Consider the following 22972-nt stretch of genomic DNA (forward strand, 5'->3'; position numbering starts at 1 on the left):
AGACAAACGCTACAGAAAAAACATTGTACTAGCCTCATGAACATTTCTGTAGTGTACAAATCCCTCAGGTGTACTGTTTAAACTAGATTGATGGACCGATAGACAGACAGTTGGATAGACAGACAGACAGACAGGTGGATAAACAGACAGACAAACAGGTGGACAGACAGACAGGTGGATAAACAGACAGACAAACAGGTGGACAGACAGACAGGTGGATAGACAGACAGACAGTTGGATAGAAAGACAGACAGACAGGTGGATAGACAGACAGACAATTAGATAAACAGACAGACAGACAGTTGGACAGACAGACAGAGAGACAGGTGGACAGACAGACAGACAGGTGGATAGACAGACAGACAATTGGATAGACAGACATATCGCTGGATAGACAGACAGACAGCTGGATAGAAAGACAGACAGACAGGTGGATAGACAGACAGACAGACAGTTGCATAGACAGAAAGACAGTTGGATAGACAGACAGACAATTGGATAAACAGACAGACAGACAGTTGGACAAACAGACAGACAGACAGGTGCATAGACAGACAGACAGACAGACAGACAGACAGGTGGATAGACAGACAGACAGACCAGTGGATAGACGGACAGACAGACAATTGGATAGACAGACAGACAGACAGTTGGATAGACAGACAGACAATTGGATAGACAGACAGTTGGATAGAAAGACAGACAGACAGTTGGATAGACAGACAGACAGACAGACAGACAGACAGTTGGATAGACAGACAGAGACAGACAGTTGGATAGACAGACAGACAGACAGTTGGACAGACAGACACAGTTGGATAGACAGACAGACAGTTAGATAGGCAGACAGACAGACAATTGGCTAGACAGACAGATAAACAGACAGTTGGATAGACAGACAGACAGTTGGATAGACAGACAGACAGTTGTATGGATGGATAGATAGTTAGCTAGACAGACAGACAGACATTTGGATAGACGGACAGACAGTTGGATAGAAAGACAGAAAGTTGGATGGATAGATAGACAGACAGACAGTTAGTTGGATGGACAGACATTTGAATAGACAGACAGACAGATAGATGGATAGACAGACAGACAGACAGACAGGTGGATAGACAGACAGAAAGTTGGATGGATAGATAGACAGACACAGTTAGTTGGATGGACAGACATTTGAATAGACAGACAGACAGTTGGATAGACAGACAGACAGACAGACAGACAGACAGGTGGATAGACGGACAGACAGACAGACAGGTGGATAGACAGACAGAAAGTTGGATGGATAGATAGACAGACACAGTTAGTTGGATGGACAGACATTTGAATAGACAGACAGACAGTTGGATAGACAGACAGACAGACAGGTGGATAGACGGACAGACAGACAATTGGATAGACAGACAGACAGACAGGTGGATAGACGGACAGACAGACAATTGGATAGACAGACAGACAGACAGTTGTATAGACAGACAGACAGACAATTGGATAGACAGACAGTTGGATAGAAAGACAGACAGACAGTTGGATAGACAGACAGACAGACAGACAGTTAGTTGCGGATGGACAGACATTTGAATAGACAGACAGTTTGATAGACAGACAGACAGACAGACAGACAGGTGGATAGACAGTCAGAAAGTTGGATGGATGGATAGACAGACAGACAGTTAGTTGGATGGACAGACAGTTGGATAGACAGACAGTTAATTTGATGGATGGATAGGTGGATGGATGGAGAAAGTTAATTGGATGGATATAAGCTGGATGGATAGATAGATAGATAGATAGATAGATAGATAGATAGATAGATAGATAGATAGATAGATAGATAGATAGATAGATAGATAGATAGATAGATAGATAGATAGATAGATAGATAGATAGATAGATAGATAGATAAAGAGAAAATAAATTATTTCTGTAATTGTTGAAGAAATATACTTTATTACTTTATATTAAAAAATCAGAACACATTCATTTACAGAATCTCTTATGTACACAGCCAACAAAACAAATCAAAATAAAGATGAACAAGACAAACACACAAGCTGAAGTAAAGAGAGGATGTGAGGTGTGTGAAGCGTCTTCTTAAGGCACTCTATTGCCGTGCTAGAGAGGACATTTTTGAGGTTGTCATTTAAAGTTTGCCGTGTAAGCGCAGTCTGCTTAGACCTCCTACAGAAGTCAAATCAGACACCTTCTTTCCAAAGGTGAGGTCGGGTATTTTTAGACATGCATATTAAACACCCACATGATAGAACAAAAGCCTGAAATATACAGACTAAGTCTCTTGGTTCTCTACCATTCACTTAAGCAATAAAACAATTCATGCACATCATCTGCTTTTTAGGATCATCTGCTCTGTCTTATAGGATCCACATTGTGGAAACTCAAGACACCTTTGAAGGCGTTTTCTCAGCCTTCTGTCTTAACCTCCTGTGCAGTGTCTCTACGAGGAAAAGCACATTTTAAGAAAAGAAAAAAACAGCAATTCAGATGTGCAATGTAAATTAAGCATAAATCATTTTCATGTGCAAAAAAGCAAAACTCATCACTTGACGCTCTTCCATCTGGAACACTTGCATACGGTATTCGACTCACAGTTCATTCAAGGTAACTTAACCTATACATCATGTCAGCATGTGTGTTCCTCGGGAAGCGAAACCATGACCTTGTCATTCAAAATCATGCCACGATCAACTGGGAATCACACATCTAGCCGTTTGTGATTTTCAGCCATGTGATTCAACTCGGGGCCTTGTGTAAGGCTGTTCTGAAGTTCATGCAACAAACCACATGTTCAAGTTCTCACTTTCCAGTTGCTGGCACAGGAAAACTCAAGCTCAGTTCCTTCTCGGCCTCTTCCTGTGCACTCATTCGTATTCTGACCTCCTGTGAGGGTGGATTTGACTCTTGCTGTGGTGAGCCGATGAGGGGATGGGCTTCTTCGCAAACTCCCGCCTCTTCCTTTTTATCGCTTGAGTTGGAGCCTAAAATCACCATTCCAGGAGAGTAGATGTAGATGGACCCTAAAACAGAAAACAGGCTTAATTAATGCCCTCTCAATGCAAAAATTATGCAGCAAACTTCTATTGGCCAAACCATTCTGTAGCCCACATCTAAGGTATCATCATAAATATGTATGTATGTGTGTTTATGTGTGTGCATGTGTATGTATGTGTGTTTATGTGTGTGCATGGATATATGTGTGTGTATGTATGGATGTGTGTTTGTTTCTTTGTGTGTGGGTGTGTGTGTGTGAGTGTGTATGTATGCATGTATGTGTGTATGTAAATATGTTTGTGTAATATGTACAAACCCGATTCCAAAAAAGTTGGGACACAAATTTCAATATTTTATTCAGAATATAACATAGATGACATACCAAATATTTAAACTGAGTAAATGTATAAGTTTAAGGGAAAAATAAGTTGATTTTAAATTTCATGGCATCAACACATCTCAAAAAAGTTGGGACAAGGCCATGTTTACCACTGTGGCATCCCCTCTTCTTTTTATAACAGTCTGCAAACGTCTGGGGACTGAGGAGACGAGTTGCTCAAGTTTAGGAATAGGAATGTTTTACCATTCTTGTCTAAAACAGGCTTCTAGTTGCTCAACTGTCTTAGGTCTTCTTTGTCGCATCTTCCTCTTTATGATGTGCCAAATGTTTTCTATAGGTGAAAGATCTGGACTGCAGGCTGGCCATTTCAGGGCCCGGATCCTTCTTCTACGCAGCCATGATGTTGTAATTGATGCAGTATTTGGTCTGTCATTGTCATGTTGAAAAATGCAAGGTCTTCCCTGAAAGAGACGATGTCTAGATGGAAGCATATGTTGAACTGGGAAAAGCCTTTCAGCACTGATGGTGCCTTTCCAGATGTGTAAGCTGCCCATGCCACACACACTCATGCAACCCCATCCCATCAGAGATGCAGCTTCTGAACTGAGCGCTGATAACAACTTGGGTTGTCCTTTTCCTCTTTAGTCCGGATGACATGGCGTCCCAGTTTTCCAAAAAGAACTTCAAATTTTGATTCGTCTGACCACAGAACAGTTTTCCACTTTGCCACAGTCCATTTTAAATTAGCCTTGGCCCAGAGAAAACGCCTGCGCTTCTGGATCATGTTTAGTTATGCCTTCTTATTTTACCTATAGAGGTTTAGCTGGCAACGGCGAATGGCATGGTGGATTGTGTTTACCGACAATGTGTTCTGGAAGTTTTCCTGAGCCCATGTTGTGATTTCCATTACAGTAGTATTCCTGTATGTGCTGCAGTGCCGTCTAAGGGCTGAAGATCACAGGCATCCAGTAGGGTTTTCCGGCCTTGACCCATAGAGATTTTTATACCCAATCATGTTGACCTAATAAGTTGCAAATTGGTCCTCCAGTTATTCCTTATATGTACATTTACTTGTCCCAACTTTTTTGGGAATGTGTAGCTCTCATGAAATAAAAAATTAGCCCTTATTTGGCATGACATTTTAAAATGTCTTATGTTCAACATTTGATATGTTATCTATATTCTATTGTGCATAAAATATAAGTTTATGAGATTTGTAAATTATTACATTCTTTTTTTATTCACAATTTGTACAGTGTCCCAACTTTTTTGGAATTGGTTTTGTATGTATGTGTGTTTTTATGTGTATGTATGTATGTATGTATGTATGTATATGTATGCATTTGTGTGTGTTTGTGTGTATGGAATGCATGTGTGTGTGTGTGTGTGTGTCTTTTTGTGTATGTATGCATGTGTGCGTGTGTGCGTGTATGTATGTGTATGTATGTATGTATGTGTGTGTGTGTGTGTGTGTGTGTGTGTGTGTGTGTGTGTGTGTGTGTGTGTGTGTGTGTGTGTGTGTGTGTGTGTGTGTGTGTGTGTGTGTATGTATGTATACAGCATTTACGTATGGCATGAAAAGGGAAAGATAAGGCAATAAAAAACAAACTTTGCACAGCTTGTTTTTCAAAGCCTCTTGGATTTTTTTCCCCTTTTTTTTTCTGGTTCATTTTGCTGTAGCTTACATCCATTTTGGGCCGTTTTTGTTATTACAGACTGTTAGTCCTGGAAACTTACATTAAAAGGAAATCCAAAACAAGCAAAAGAGACCAGAAACAACTATGATGTAAAAGAAAAAAGCCCCCACATAACAGGAAGCAAAAAGGGGCATTTAGACAATAGTGAACTTGAAGATAAAGTGCAAGGAAACACAAGGTGTGTCTGCCCTAGAGGTTAAATGACAGAATAAGTTAATCACACATTTCCGTCACGTAAGCAGCTAAAAAACATTCAAGCTCCAACCTGCTTAAGTGACTTTCCAGTTCTAACAAAAAAAGAAATACTCTTTGGCATTTCTGGCTCATAAGTAGTTCCTCAAAAGTGATTTGTCATTATTTCTTCCTCAGACATTGTCTCATCACTTATAAAACACAATAGATGCTCTTTTGCCAATAACAAAAAAGGGTGGTGTTTTATACTGTCAGACAAAAAGCACCATGAAAGAAGAACACAGCAAAAGTGATAATCTATTCTACTGCGCTTCTTTCCATTCTTTTTCTATGTTAATGTGTAAGACAGGCGTCTTTAACTGTTGCGCGTGCATCTTTTGCAGCGTCTCGCTCATACCTTTCTAAAAACATGGCCAGTGGGCTCAGAACAATAAACATCATCCAAAAGTTTATTTTTTTCACCACACTGGCAGATACTTTTTTCCTGTTTTAAATATATTAGTGCTGTCAAATAGATGAATCGCAATTAATCACATCTAACATAAAAGTTGTGTTTATATAATATATATATACACACAGTTGTGTGTGTGTGTATATAACTTCAGCCCTGCCCCTAGGAGCCGGTTTCGAAGAGCTGTATGTGTATTTGTTTACACAATCACAAACACATAATACTATATGTATATAAATACATACAGTATTATGTGTTTGTGTTTGAGGGGCAGGGCTGAAGTCGTGCAAAGCTAGAAGAAAGCCCTTCGCCAATGGGTGCGTTTACATGCACACCAGTAACCTGATAACTCAAAAAATCAGCTTATTGAAATAATCAGTTTTCCCCGTTTACATGCAAACCAGTGAACTGACAACTCAAGTAAACCGCGTTTACTTGACTTTATTAATAAACCGGGTTATTTCCATGTAGTGACGTCAAAAATAATAATGTCCGTATCTGACTCTGACTTGAGTTTTTCAAATGTTACGTCAGTTGTGATGTTAAATAAAGCATGCACCGAGATTACGGCTCATATTATCCCTCATGAAGTTACAGATGCAGCGTTTTGACTGAACCTCTTTCTACTTCTGCTGTATGAGAAGAGAACACATCTTTCTAGGTCTTAAAAGTCTGCGTTTGTGATATATGTCCTGTTTAACGCTAGCTCGCTCTGCCTGGATGCATTTAAATCTGCTCTAAATTTGCAGTTTTGTCACCTATCGCACATGAGCACTTCAGTAGGTCGACAGAAAGCAGGTTAATGCGTTTACATCATAGACTGTAATCGAGGTAAGAGGCAAAAAACTACCTGTGCCGACCGGTTTATGCTTACACTGTTTATGATCTTACTCCGATAAAAGAAAACGGGTAACCACGTTTACATGACCATGTTCATTGTCGGCTTATTGGGCATAATCGGTGTAAGTACATGCATGTAAACCTATTTTTTTACAGTCTATGATGTAAATGCACCCAATGAGAAGCAAAGAAGAGCCAGGCTGAGGGTTGGAAGAGACCATAAGGATTGGACTGTAGAGGACTGGAGTAAGGTCATCTTCTCTGATGAGTCCAATTTTCAGCTTTGTCCGACACCTGGTCGTCTAATGGTTAGACGGAGACCGGGAGAGGCCTACAAGCCACATTGTCTCGCACCCACTGTGAAATTTGGTGGAGGATCGGTGATGATCTGGGGGTGCTTCAGCCAGGCTGGAATCGGGCAGATTTGTCTTTGTGAAGGACGCATGAATCAAACCAAGTACAAGGTTGTCCTGAAGGAAAACTTGCTTCATTCTGCTCTGACAATGTTCCCCAACTCCGAGGACTGGTTTTTCCAGCAGGACAATGCTCCATGCCACACAGCCAGGTCGATCAAGGTGTGGATGGAGGACCACCAGATCAAGACTCTGTCATGGCCAGCCCAATCTCCAAACCTGAACCCCATTGAAAACCTCTGGAATGTGGAAGAGGAAGATGGATGGTCACGAGCCATCAAACAAATCCGAGCTGCATGAATTTTTGCACCAAGAGTGGCATAAAGTCACCTAACATCAATGTGAAAGACTAGTGGAGAGCATGCCAAGAAGCATGAAAGCTGTGATTCAAAATCAGGGTTATTCCACCAAATACTGATTAAGTTAAAACATTAGTATTGTGTTGTTTAAAAATGAATATGAACTTATCTTCTTTCCATTATTCGAGGTCTGACAACACTGCATCTTTTTTGTTATTTTGACCAGTTGCTTTCGGCAAATAAATGCTCCACATTATTTTATTTGGAATTTGGGAAAAATTTTGTCAGTAGTTTATAGAATCATTTTTTATTTAAAATTTTACCCAAACACATATCTATAAATAGTAAAACCAAAGAAACTGATATTTCTGCAGTGGTCTCTTAATTTTTTTCAGACCTGTATATACAGCAATCAGGCATAACATTATGATCCCCTTTATAATAGTATGTTTGTCCCCCTTTTGCTGCCAAAACAGCCCTGACATATCAAGGCATGGACTCCACTAAGACTCCATTCCCAGCCGACAGGGAATACCATTCCCATGAAAGAGTGTACATGGTCTGCAACAATGCTTAGGTAGGTGGTACGTGTCAAAGTAACATCCACATGGATGGAGGACCCAAGGTTTCCAATCAGAACATTGCCCAAAGCATCACACTGCCTCCGCCGGCTTGCCTTCTTCCCATAGTGCATCCTGGGGCCATGTGTTTCCCAGGTAAGCAACGCACGCACACCCGGCCATCCACGTGATCTAAAAGAAAACATGATTCCTCAGACCAGGCCACCTTCTTCCATTGCTCCGTGGTCCAGTTCTGATGCTCACGTGCCACTGTTTGCACTTTCGGCGGGGTCAGGGGTCAGCATGGGCATCCTGACTTTTCTGCGGATATGCAGCCCCATACACAACAAACTGCGATGCACTGTGTATTCTGACACCTTTCTGTCAGAACCAGCATTAACTTCTTGAGTAATTTGAGCTCCAGTAGCTCGTCTATTTGATCAGATCACACGGGCCAGCCTTCGCTCCCCACGTGCATCAATGAGCCTTGGCCGCCCATGACCCTGTGGCCGGTTCTCCACTGTTCCTTCCTTGGAGCACTTTTGATAGATACTGACCACTGCAGACCGGGAACAGCCCACAAGAGCTGCAGTTTTGGAGATGCTCTGACCCAGTCGTCTAGCCATCACAATTTGGCCTTTGTCAAACTTGCTCATATCCTTACACTTGCCCATTTTTCCTGCTTCTAACACATCAACTTTAAGGACAAAATGTTCACTCGCTGCCTAACATATCCCACCCACCAACAGGTGCCGTGATGAAGAGATAATCAGTGATATTCACTTAACCTGTCAGTGGTCATTATGTTATGCCTGATCGGTTTATAGAGCCACGAGTATATCTGAGCTCAAGGAAGGCTTCCAAGACTCACCTACAGTATTGCTGACGTTCTCACCCTTCCCATTATGCTCCACTGTGACCTGCTGCACACCCCCAGATTGAGGTGTCATCCCCATACTTTGACCTTTGACCCCTCTGACATCACTGCCAAGCGGTATCTCAGTCTCCATGTTGTGATTTGTTGAGGCGTTGGATTGGGCATTGGACAAAATTTGGGTGTCACCTGATACCTGTCTCCAGTGCTGCTGCACTTCCTACAGTGGCCATAAAACAAAATTAAAGGGGAATATTCACTTTAAAGAGGACCTTTTATGCCTTTTCTTTTTACATATTTAACTTTCTTCAGTGTGTAATGTTACTGTTTGAGGTCTGCAAAGTTACCCTCCAAAGGCAGTTATTTTCTATATCAGTGTCACGGTTTCTGAATTCCCTGAAATGCCTCCATAGTCTTGAGTTTTCTTTTGGGAATGAACACATCTCAACCCTCCTCATTTGAATAATTACCGCTGGATGCATATGCAAAATAAAGGGGTGGGCCTGGTTGAGTTAGTTAGTGTGTTGAAAGTCAAGGTTATTTCCCAAACACACTCAAGGCGCTTGACCAATCACAACACACTGGTCCAGCCGACCAATCAGCACAAAATGCGCTTTTCAGAAGGAGGGGCTTCATAGAGACAGGAACTAAACAGAGCGTTACTGACAGACTGGGAAGAGACGAGCTGCAACAATGAAGAATATGGGGAATATAATGAACATTCAAGCCTAAAAACCTAGCCTTACAAGCCAGACACACATCTAGATGTTTGGTCTGGAAACTCACCATTGACAGCTCAATCCGAGGGGTGGATAAACGGTTGTCTTTCAAACTCCCTCTGCACGCGATAGGATAGCGCTACACCAACCAGAGCAACGAAGGTGAAGCAGAGCTTGTTGACAGATTAAACATTCGCCGTATCCAGTCGGTTAAACTCTGAACACATCTTCCCTTTTTAAGAATGACTTCAGTTCTTTGTTCTTTTCTCAGAGAAAAGCTTAACTCCGAGTCTTCCAGAGTCACGGTCAAAGCTGATTCGAAAGACCGCCGTTCGCCAGTTTCTGTGTTTACTAGAAGCACGCAAGCGCAACTCGGCCGTCGTCATTATGGCCCCGCCCACCCACTCTATACACGATGTGGTTGGTCCAGCAAGAGTTAGGGGAATACAGCTCAGAAGGGTATTGAGAGTTTCTAGACGACACTTGCGGGCAGATTAAATTTGCTGCCGCTAGGGTGCGTCTAGATTTCTAGGCTACTAAAAACCTGTTCTAAAACAAAATCAAGACAAAAAGGCATAATAGGTCCTCTTGAACAAAACCAAGTTAATTTAATTCATTGTGATATGCAATCTCAAAAAGTACTTACATATTTTCCATTTATTAAACCTAAAATGAAAACAAGAAATAAGTAAATATGCTGCATATGTCAGACAGTCAGACAGTGAGTCGGTGCACGATATGAAATGTATGTTTCGTGCATATAGGCGTTCTGTGGTTTCTCAGGTTGCCACGGATGTGTTAAACGCACGTCATTCTGAAACACTGTGAATGTTTATGTTGAGTTTGACCTTATGGGAATTAAAGCACGTGAGACGCAAAGCAATTCGCTTTACAGTAAGAAGTGATCTGGGTGGATTCCAGGCCACTTATAGCCACAATACTGCACTTTAGACATGACAATAGAATGGCCAAAAAGTTTCTCAGGTTTAAATTAGAAAATTCCCTAAATAATTACTGCTGATAAATAAAGTATCATAGCAGGGTTGTGTTATTTGTATTGCTTTGCAGTCTACTGCATGCTGAAGTATTCATAAGATGCAATGCATTATATCTTCATACCATACCGAAGCATTTTGAAAGGGTTTTCGGGGCGTTGCATTTCATCAGCATACAAACTCCAGCCATGAACAAGAACATCAACATGAAGATTAATGTCAGCATCCAAAGGGACTGGTTCTCTTCTGGCTTGCCGTCTTGTTGTGGAGCGACCTCTGCTGATGACAAAGAGTAAAACAATGTCAACACTATGTATTATCTTCAACAGCATTATTGATCTGACTGCACTGACACTGGTGGATGAGAACTGAAATGAGCTGGACAATGGCATCACTGTTTTTCTGCAGAACTGCTTTAGGATGAAATGAATTCATTTAACTACTGTTGATCTTTACAAGGAACTGAATTAACACTGAACAACAAAACTATTTTCTTTCAGAGTTACTGGATAGCCGAAATACTGTTTCCATCATTTTATCATTTTCCTGTTATTACTGTAAAGCTGCTTTGAAATATCTGTGTCAGTATTGTATAAAGCACTATATAAGGTAACTTGACTTGATTCGTTTTATGGTTATTCTAACAGAATGTAATGACTTTTTAATCCTAAATTTTCACAAAAAAATGTCACATTTTACCCTAAACTTAAAAGAAAAAAAAGGTTTAGCTTTTTTTAAATTGTCTTTTTTATTTTGACATTATTTTAAACACAGTTAAGTACACTTATCCCCACAAGGATCATCATTTCTTTTTTATCGTTGAGTCCATGATTATCATGTTGATTTTCATTACTGTGATATAAAGATTTTTTATTATTATTTTAAATAAGCACAAAAATACTACCATATTATGCATACAAAATAAACTTTTTTTCCATTAGGAAGGGATGCTATTACAGTTTGAAGGGAAAATTTGCATAATTTTAATGAAAATAATGCTACAAAAAACGTAATGGTCCTAAAATAGGCTTTATTTCCGTAATGCAAAATTGATGATTGATTTTAAATTTTAGATATACGTATGACTCTGCTATATTCTTTACAGGTTTCTTGAAATAATTCTGGTTACTAGATTGAAAAAAAAAAAATAAATAAATAAAAAGGTCATTGCAATTTGCGAGTTAATATCTAATAAATATAATATATCATAGGGATTCACTAATATGAAAATTTTGGCCGATACCAACATTTTCAGGCCTATAATGATAACATTAAAAATGAATGAGCATATATCGGCTGATACCGATATGGTGGCCGATATATCCATACCTCTTTGACTAAGCTCCTACGGTTTACTATTTTTTTTTTTTCAATTTAAGATTAATTATGTTATACATTACATTGCAAAAAAACATGATTGTATATCCAAACAACAGATCCCAACAGTACCTGTCCTCAGGGGGGGAGATGAACTGGAAGAGATGGTAATGAAACTGGAGGAGGTAGACGATGCTGCCATCTTTGTTTTGGCATTCACAGACTCTCTGTCCTCTGTCTCTGTGCCCTCTTTGACCAAGGTATATAATATATTATACATTACATATGTTTACATGTATATATATATATATATATATATATATATATATATATATATATATATATATATATATATATATATATATATATATATATATATATATATTCCAAAAAGACATGAATGTATATCTAAACAAGTTAAAACACATCCTAGTAGTACCTGTGTTCTGGGTGGGAGCTGTCCTGTAAGAGATGGTAGTAATGGAGGGTGTAGATGATGCGGACATGCTTGTTGTGGCATTCACAGACTCTCCGTCCTGTGTCACTGTGCCCTCTTTGACCAAGGTCTCTCGAGGTACTATTTTTTTCAATTCAAGATTAAATATATTATACATTCCATTCCAAAAAGACATGATTGTATATCTAAATAAGGTAAACACATCCTAGTAGTACCTCTCTTCTGGGTGGGATCTGTCCTGTAAGCGATGGTAGTAATGGAGGGTGTAGATGATGCGGACATGCTTGTTGTGGCATACACACACTTTCTGTCCTGTGTCGCTGTGCCCTCTATGAGTGTTATCATTCCCAGCTGAGCACAACTGTGGAAAAGGGCACAGAGAGAATGCATGAGACAAGAGCAAGTCAGTCTTTTCATGTTGATTTAATACTGTGTGCTTGTAAGGCACCACTGGTTTAACATCCCAGATATCCAGTAAATATAATGCAAATAAGTGCGTGCTTTTGTTAACCTTAACCTTCACAGATGGAATGTTCAGAATTCAAAATGGAACCACATTCAAAACACGTATTCCATAATTCTAAATGTAACCAGAGCTGATATCACTGTAATTTGCATACTGAATTGTGATTGGTCTTATCGTCCTTGCATACACATTATCCATTTACAGCTGTCTGTACACTTTTCTCATGGGGTACTTTACAGTTAAAATGCACTGTAGTATGACAGACCGAATGCTGAAGTTGCATTGTGAAAAGAAGTTTAAGCAAAACAGAAACCTCAAAGATATCAAATGTGTGAGAGAGATGTGTGAGAGAAAGTGAGTGAGAAAAAAAACAGAGACATAGATAGATAGAAAGAAAACTGAAAGAGAGTGAAACTAGGTGACATCTTACTTTCAAATGACTTTTTGCTGCGTTCATTCTCTTCAAATAGTCCAATCACACATTTTTACAAAGCATGCCTATTAAACTGTTTGAGTGTTTCGGTCCTCTAAAATACTCGTCACTGTGCTAGTTTAATGAAGGTCCATCACCAGGATATTTTGGCCCCTATATGGATGACACCACATGAATGTTCTGATATGTATGAGTATTACTCACTCTTTATGAGGCTTGCAGGATGGGTCCAGAGAGGGTTTGCTGGAGAATGTGCCCGTCTCACAGGGAAGACATTTTTTATGGCAGTGTGTGTTATAATTGTTGCCTTTCTTACAGTAGAAACCTGGTTTGCAGTGGCACACCCGATTGCTTTCCTGAGTGCATGGAGTAACTTCCACCTGATTTTTATATTCTGTTTCCAACCAAATATACAAAGACATACAGAGACAATAATTTTACTAAAACATACAAACATCTTTTTTTAAATTAAATTAGTAGCTATGACAATCTTTGTACTTCTCACATTACACTTGACCCAGGCTGGGGACAATTCACACAGAAAGCACTTTTGTCCTGCTTTTCTAATGTTTTTCTATGTAAACGTGCATCATCGTGGCAAACATGCATAGACATATTCCTGCGTTCAAACATTTATTGCAATACAGTACGAACACAATAAAAGCAAGATGAAAACATAACTGTAACTGTAATTAAACTAAACTATATCTGTTCTCTCTTCATGCCGCAGATATTCCCTGGTTCAGTGCATTTTACAACAGTTCCCACACCAGAAATTATAGATTATCATGATAGAATATGCTAATCAATGACTTGAAGATGGTTAACTCCACATCAGCTACACAAATTCATCAACTAACCATTCAGAAATCTCCTGTCTCTTTCTACATGTTGTCACTTTTCCTTGAGTCTCTCCATCATTGTCTGACTCAGGTTTGAACATAAAAGGCTGAACAGTTTCTGACATTTTCAGTGTGTCTGTGTGTGTGAAATAAGTTTCTGATGTCCCCAGAGTGTGTGAAGTTTTAGCTCAAAATACCCCACATCATTTTTTAAAATAATATAATGCTAAAATTGTACAAAATACACACAATATCTCTCAATTCTGACTTTATATCTCTCAATTCTGACTTTATATCTCTCAATTCTGACTTTATATCTCTCAATTCTGACTTTATATCTCACAATTCTGACTTTATATCACAATTCTGACTTTATATCTCACAATTCTGACTTTATATTTCTCAATTCTGACTTTATATCTCTCAATTCTGACTTTATATCTCTCAATTCTGACTTTATATCTCACAATTCTGACTTTATATCTCACAATTCTGACTTTATATCTCACGATTCTGACTTTATATTTCTCAATTCTGACTTTATATCTCACAATTCTGACTTTATATTTCTCAATTCTGACTTTATATCTCTCAATTCTGACTTTATATCTCTCAATTCTGACTTTATATCTCACAATTCTGACTTTATATCTCACAATTCTGACTTTATATCTCTCAATTCTGACTTTATATCTCTCAATTCTGACTTTATATCTCTCAATTCTGACTTTATATCTCACAATTCTGACTTTATATCTCTCAATTCTGACTTTATATCTCTCAATTCTGACTTTATATCTCTCAATTCTGACTTTATATCTCACAATTCTGACTTTATATCTCTCAATTCTGACTTTATATCTCACAATTCTGACTTTATATCTCTCAATTCTGACTTAATATCACACAATTCTGACTTTATATCACACAATTCTGACTTTATATCTCTCAATTCTGACTTTATATCACACAATTCTGACTTTATATCACACAATTCTGACTTTATATCACACAATTCTGACTTTATATCTCTCAATTCTGACTTTATATCACACAATTCTGACTTTATATCACACAATTCTGACTTTATATCTCTCAATTCTGACTTTATATCTCACAATTCTGACTTTATATCTCTCAATTCTGACTTTATATCTCACAATTCTGACTTTATATCTCTCAATTCTGACTTAATATCACACAATTCTGACTTTATATCACACAATTCTGACTTTATATCTCTCAATTCTGACTTTATATCACACAATTCTGACTTTATATCTCTCAATTCTGACTTAATATCACACAATTCTGACTTTATATCACACAATTCTGACTTTATATCTCTCAATTCTGACTTTATATCACACAATTCTGACTTTATATCTCTCAATTCTGACTTTATATCTCTCAATTCTGACTTTATATCTCTCAATTCTGACTTTATATCTCTCAATTCTGACTTTATATCTCTCAATTCTGACTTTATATCTCTCAATTCTGACTTTATATCTCTCAATTCTGACTTTATATCTCTCAATTCTGACTTTATATCTCTCAATTCTGACTTTATATCTCTCAATTCTGACTTTATATCTCTCAATTCTGACTTTATATCTCACAATTCCGACTTTATATCTCACAATTCTGACTTTATATCTCTCAATTCTGACTTTATATCTCTCAATTCTGACTTTATATCTCTCAATTCTGACTTTATATCTCACAATTCTGACTTTATATCTCTCAATTCTGACTTAATATCACACAATTCTGACTTTATATCACACAATTCTGACTTTATATCTCTCAATTCTGACTTTATATCACACAATTCTGACTTTATATCTCTCAATTCTGACTTTATATCACACAATTCTGACTTTATATCTCTCAATTCTGACTTTATATCTCTCAATTCTGACTTTATATCACTCAATTCTGACTTTATATCTCAATTCTGACTTTATATCTCTCAATTCTGACTTTATATCTCACAATTCTGACTTTATATCTCACAATTCTGACTTTATATCTCACAATTCTGACTTTATATCTCTCAATTCTGACTTTATATCTCACAATTCTGACTTTATATCTCTCAATTCTGACTTTATATCTCACAATTCTGACTTTATATCTCTCAATTCTGACTTTATATCTCACAATTCTGACTTTATATCACTCAATTCTGACTTTATATCTCACAATTCTGACTTTATATCTCACAATTCTGACTTTATATCTCACAATTCTGACTTTATATCTCACAATTCTGACTTTATATCTCACAATTCTGACTTTATATCACTCAATTCTGACTTTATATCTCACAATTCTGACTTTATATCTCACAATTCTGACTTTATATCTCACAATTCTGACTTTATATCTCACAATTCTGACTTTATATCACTCAATTCTGACTTTATATCTCTCAATTCTGACTTAATATCACGCAATTCTGACTTTATATCACTCAATTCTGACTTTATATCTCACAATTCTGACTTTATATCTCACAATTCTGACTTTATATCACACAATTCTGACTTTATATCTCTCAATTCTGACTTTATATCACACAATTCTGACTTTATATCACTCAATTCTGACTTTATATCTCACAATTCTGACATTATATCTCACAATTCTGACTTTATATCACTCAATTCTGACTTTATATCTCTCAATTCTGACTTTATATCTCTCAATTCTGACTTAATATCTCACAATTCTGACTTTATATCTCACAATTCTGACTTTATATCTCACAATTCTGACTTTATATCACACAATTCTGACTTTATATCTCTCAATTCTGACTTTATATCTCACAATTCTGACTTTATATCACTCAATTCTGACTTTATATCTCACAATTCTGACTTTATATCTCACAATTCTGACTTTATATCTCACAATTCTGACTTTATATCTCACAATTCTGACTTTATATCTCTCAATTCTGACTTTATATCTCACAATTCTGACTTTATATCACTCAATTCTGACTTTATATCTCACAATTCTGACTTTATATCTCACAATTCTGACTTTATATCTCACAATTCTGACTTTATATCACTCAATTCTGACTTTATATCTCTCAATTCTGACTTTATATCTCTCAATTCTGACTTTATATCTCTCAATTCTGACTTTATATCTCACAATTCTGACTTTATATCTCACAATTCTGACTTTATATCTCACAATTCTGACTTTATATCTCTCAATTCTGACTTTATATCTCTCAATTCTGACTTTATATCTCACAATTCTGACTTTATATCTCACAATTCTGACTTTATATCTCACAATTCTGACTTTATATCTCACAATTCTGACTTTATATCTCACAATTCTGACTTTATATCACTCAATTCTGACTTTATATCTCTCAATTCTGACTTTATATCTCACAATTCTGACTTTATATCTCACAATTCTGACTTTATATCTCACAATTCTGACTTTATATCTCTCAATTCTGACTTTATATCTCACAATTCTGACTTTATATCTCACAATTCTGACTTTATATCTCACAATTCTGACTTTATATCACTCAATTCTGACTTTATATCTCACAATTCTGACTTTATATCTCTCAATTCTGACTTTATATCTCTCAATTCTGACTTTATATCACTCAATTCTGACTTTATATCTCTCAATTCTGACTTTATATCTCACAATTCTGACTTTATATCTCACAATTCTGACTTTATATCTCTCAATTCTGACTTTATATCACTCAATTCTGACTTTATATCTCACAATTCTGACTTTATATCTCTCAATTCTGACTTTATATCTCTCAATTCTGACTTTATATCTCTCAATTCTGACTTTATATCACTCAATTCTGACTTTATATCTCACAATTCTGACTTTATATCTCACAATTCTGACTTTATATCTCTCAATTCTGACTTTATATCTCACAATTCTGACTTTATATCTCACAATTCTGACTTTATATCTCTCAATTCTGACTTTATATCTCACAATTCTGACTTTATATCTCACAATTCTGACTTTATATCTCTCAATTCTGACTTTATATCACTCAATTCTGACTTTATATCTCTCAATTCTGACTTTATATCTCACAATTCTGACTTTATATCTCTCAATTCTGACTTTATATCTCACAATTCTGACTTTATATCTCACAATTCTGACTTTATATCACTCAATTCTGACTTTATTTCTCTCAATTCTGACTTTATATCTCACAATTCTGACTTTATATCACAATTCTGACTTTATATCTCACAATTCTGACTTTATATCTCACAATTCTGACTTTATATCTCACAATTCTGACTTTATATCACTCAATTCTGACTTTATATCTCTCAATTCTGACTTTATATCTCACAATTCTGACTTTATATCTCACAATTCTGACTTTATATCTCACAATTCTGACTTTATATCACAATTCTGACTTTATATCTCACAATTCTGACTTTATATCTCACAATTCTGACTTTATATCACAATTCTGACTTTATATCACTCAATTCTGACTTTATATCACAATTCTGACTTTATATCACAATTCTGACTTTATATCCCACAATTCTGACTTTATATCTCACAATTCTGACTTTATATCTCGCAATTCTGACTTTATATTTCACAATTCTGACTTTATATCACAATTCTGACTTTATATCACTCAATTCTGACTTTATATCACAATTCTGACTTTATATCCCACAATTCTGACTTTATATCTCTCAATCTCTCAAAATCTGTCTTCAAATCTTGCTATTCTGACCTTATATCTCACAATTCTGTTTAATTCTGTGGCATAAACAAGCTTTCATTCATTCTAAAATCCAGACTAATCCCCTCCTAAAAACTTCCTTAGGGACATCATCCAAAATAAAATGTGATGCAGAGGAAGTTATTACACATTGCTGAAAGATTACCTTTTCCTATGTAATAACACGCAGGGACATGTATGACGCGAGTAAATAAAGGATAAAGGACAAATGGCCCTTTGTTAATCATATTAAAGCTTAGCATTTAAATGCTGGGAGATGTCATGAAATCACTAACCAGAACAAATTGTAGTGCACCGTTCACATGTCGGTATTCCCTGTTTGGGATTCCAGTAACAATTACTTTCACAGTCACATTGGTGTTTGTTAGAACCTACATAAGAAACAGAACACAAACAACACAGACATCAAAAGTAATCTTGATGTGATACAACTCTGCTGGAAGTGCAAGAGTAAAAGCACATTATGCAGCATGATTAGCCTACAAGAGTTTTGAAGTGACTTGCGGCGAGTTTCTAAGCACACACTCATACACAAATTACAGTTAGAGACATTCTGAAACTTAAGGGAAAAAGCATTCAGTTCAAGGCTGAGTAAACTCCCTATAGTCAATTCACACATGTTTATTGTGACAGAGAGTGCAAGCTTCTGGCCAATCAAAAAACATGGGAGATGATCTGCTGATGCTTTTTAATGCCAGTAAGGGACAGTTTTAAACCACACATCTATTACTTTAAACCTACTGCATGACACTAGATTTTTCAATTTCACAAGGAAACACAAGTTTTGACTGTTCAAATAGTTATTTCTAAGGTGTTGGGAATAGTTACTAGATTTTACTACCCAAGTCAAAAGAGTCAAGAGTTGGCTATATATATATATATATATTCTAGTCTTTAGTATGCAGTAGGCACGCAAAAAAAATGTCTGGCCACTTAAATTAAGAGCACACTTCTCCTCTAGTTATGCATGCCAAATATGCCACTACCTCTAGCATTAGACTTATGCAATACAAAATGACATGAAGCTAAATGGAAACGACGAGCAAGTAACCACGGTTCTCACTATAAAGGAGATATTTTTGCTATATGGATGTTGTCTAGAGTGTAGTTTTCTTTAGACATTACACATTAAAGGTAATGGTTATAGAAAGGTGTGGTACTAATTTTGAGGCGAGATATATAGCTCATATAGCTCACTGGCTACTAGTTAGTATGTTAATCATTAAAAAGTTGTTCATACACTCTTTAAAATAAAGGTTATTTCCTGGCATTGATGGTGAAGAACCTTGAAAATCCCTTTCGAAGGTAATAGTCAGAGTATTATTCTTTTAAAGTCCCACTGAAGTGCCTTGAAACAGGCAGCATTATTCAATGCGTTGATGTAACTTCCAATCAAACATGGAAGACAGGGCGGGACATATAAAATAGCTCCTCCCCCTTTTAAGATAGCCAATAGCATTTCGTTTATATCACAGCTCGGCCAGAGCCATTGAGCTCGGTAAAACCAAATTTCTTCCTAATCTGTAACCGTTTCTCCTCCTAATCTCCTCCGTATCGCTTTAAAATACAGCATTCTGTCCAGATCGCAAACAGGTCCGATACGTTTTGTGGCCTGCGCGACTCGATCACATGATCTGCTCTGTGCTATCAGCGGTTCAAGTCACACTGACGTGAAACCAGACTTCATTCGCCACAAAGGAAAGCATATTTACACTGTCCCCTATAGAGTGCACTATGTGCCATTTGCCATGTAGAAAATAGTAATGTGTGAAGCCATTTCAGCCGCAGCTTCAGCGTCTATTTATAATGTAGAGGGCGGGGCTTCAGATTCTAGGGAGCGTTTGATTGGACCAAAAATCTGATAAGAAGCTGAAGTGCAGAGTGATGTCATCAAAACCATTGATCCGTATTGGTGAAAGTGAAAGACTGTGAGTGCTTATATCTCCTAAATGCAAATGTTGTCATTGTTTTGGAGCACACTAGCTTATAGATAACAGTAAGGCTAACACATTCATACTAAAAGCCAAAAACAACAAAAAACGAAGCTCTTTTAAGACTCGAACTTCGTCAATCTTGATTTAAAAAAACATACGATCTGTTTAAATGTTATTTACATCAGTCTCATCCTTCAAAGACCGTGTACTTTTGTTTCCCACACTCTTTATCATGGCTTTTTGTCTTGCAGTTATTTCAGGATATTAGCCTAAAGATATATCAAGAGTGAGTAATGGACTGAGATTAGTCATTGGTGTGATAATGGTCCAAGTTACATAGAATACTATGAGCATACTATGACAGATTGTGGATCGTACTTCAGAAATTCGACACTGAGTGTGTGGCACATGAAAGATGCTTAGCAGGGAGTGGTATAAACTTACTTTTGTCACATTTAGGACAGCTGCCGTGTATACATGGAAAAAGCTGTAAAAGAAAAACAAATAAAACTGATTTATACATGGATAATGAATGCTAATCATAAATATTGTGTACTTTTATCAGGTGTCCCAAATCTGCAGTTCTTTGTCCTTTAGATGTAGTAAACTAGGCTTACTACAGGGCTTAAACTTGAGTGTAAATGTGCAGTTGTTTCCAAGGAATTGATGACAACAAACAAGCCTCTATGAACACATCAGACAAAAAAAGCACAAAAAAAACACACCCTTAGATACGCATTAGCACTGCATACATGGTGAATGACAAGCTCTTAATCTAAATGTCATTTTTAAAAAGTAAAGGTTAAAAAAACACCTTTAAAACATTTGTTGCAACCAACAGAGGGTTGTTTTGTTTCGACTAGTTTTAGGCTTGCACAATCAGTTCAAAAACAGGTAACATCATAGTAAGTTTGACCCCAAAAGAAAAAAGTGAATGAACTATTTTGTTTACTAGGAAGGATGTGCAGTTTTAAAGAGTAATATGACAAACTGTTTGTTTTGGAGGTTTGCCGACCTGACAACCTTTGGATGCTTTAGAGTGTTTTAAAGTTAAAACCTATCATCAGATGAAAGCAAATGATCTGTGGAAGTGGAGATTGATGATTTAATCAAATTGAAAACAAACTAAAATTGTGTGAGCAGTCCACCTGTTGTTCTAGGAAAATTCTAGGAAAATGCCACTGGTTCATGGGAAAATGTCACTCAAGGACAATCGATGGATGTTTTTCATGCCACTCACACACCAGAAGAACTTACAAATTCACAAATAGACGTAATGTTTTTATCAAACTGCCTGAGAACAAACAGATAAGGGACAGGTCACAAAATGGAAATTTCTCAACCTGAGAAACACCCACAGAGATATTCTTATCAGGTTTGTGTGACCTGGTCACTACACGGAAAACCACATAAAATGTACAGGGCAACAAAAGACAGTTCAATTCCCGCCAGCTGTGAGTGGGTTGGTTCTGCATTGGGGATCCCTGAGTATCATCAAACAAAACAAACCGAATGCCCATTCTACCCAGGGTTCATTACTGATCTGTTCTGAAAGATCCTCATACAGATTGGTTATTTTATCGTATCATATCGTGGTAGAACTACCTCAACTCAAAGTGTTAAATGAGTAGGTAGCCTATACAGATGAAGATTGCCAGTAATTGACATGTTTTGTTGTCCTCTTACTAGAATGACTGGAAATTCTTTTGTGACTAAAATGTTAAGTGGTTAAGTCCTCCCAAAGGGTCAGCGTGCTGAAACTGAGAAGCAGTGTTTCAGCTCTTTCATTATGTTGACTAATTAAACATTCATGCATATTTAGTCTGAATATTTATTAATACAAAACTTTGAAGTAATTATCAAATGTCATAACAGACCAAGATTGTCTGTCTTGAAACCTAGTGAGCTGCATTTACAGATGGCATTTTATCAGGACTATAAAACTCCCTCGTCTTAGCAGGAACCATAAAGACTGTTTGTTTAAAGTTATAAAAAGTTGTTTTCCGAAGAACTAAAGAATTAAGAACTCCGTGGAATTTAAAAAAAAAAAGAGAAGTGGAATCGAATTGTAACATTTTGGCGCTAATTGGAACCTTTATTTTGAAGCTCACGTCTTACAGAGGATTCTAAAACGGTAATAAAAGTCCCAACTATAATAAACTAATATTATTAAAAAACGACTAGTCGAAAATCGAAAAGAAAGCCAAACTCACCAGATAAAACAGCAGAATAAACGTGCTTCTGTTTGAGGTAGATAGCGTCATGATCAAAAGCAGTGTCTGAACGCAGCAGGACTGTCATTCAGTCTAGTGCCTTTATAGTGGAGA

The 22972-nt window shown here is 36.9% G+C and overlaps 1 protein-coding gene across 3 annotated transcripts; it reads right to left on the bottom strand.

Moving 5' to 3' along the window:
* Nucleotides 1-1933: 1933 nt before the first annotated feature.
* si:dkeyp-61b2.1 (tumor necrosis factor receptor superfamily member 8) lies at nt 1934-22969 on the bottom strand. 3 transcript variants are annotated; one of them, XM_067431105.1, is made up of 11 exons: nt 22859-22969; nt 21090-21132; nt 18987-19082; nt 13270-13459; nt 12382-12527; nt 12149-12286; nt 11842-11958; nt 10522-10668; nt 10044-10063; nt 8676-8898; nt 1934-3038 (listed from the first exon to the last, which is right to left on the bottom strand). In XM_067431105.1, the coding sequence occupies exons 1-11, from the start codon at nt 22907-22909 to the stop codon at nt 2818-2820; spliced, it is 1392 nt and encodes a 463-aa protein (XP_067287206.1). In that variant the 5' UTR covers nt 22910-22969; the 3' UTR covers nt 1934-2817. The 3 variants fall into 3 exon arrangements, with proteins under 3 accessions (XP_067287206.1, XP_067287205.1, XP_067287207.1); XM_067431104.1 differs by having other exon boundaries at nt 10522-10671; XM_067431106.1 differs by lacking the exons at nt 8676-8898; nt 10044-10063 and having other exon boundaries at nt 10522-10671.
* Nucleotides 22970-22972: the final 3 nt, after the last annotated feature.

This window comes from Pseudorasbora parva, chromosome 22 (genome assembly GCF_024679245.1).
Source record: "Pseudorasbora parva isolate DD20220531a chromosome 22, ASM2467924v1, whole genome shotgun sequence".
NCBI classification, from domain to species: Eukaryota; Metazoa; Chordata; class Actinopteri; order Cypriniformes; family Gobionidae; genus Pseudorasbora; species Pseudorasbora parva.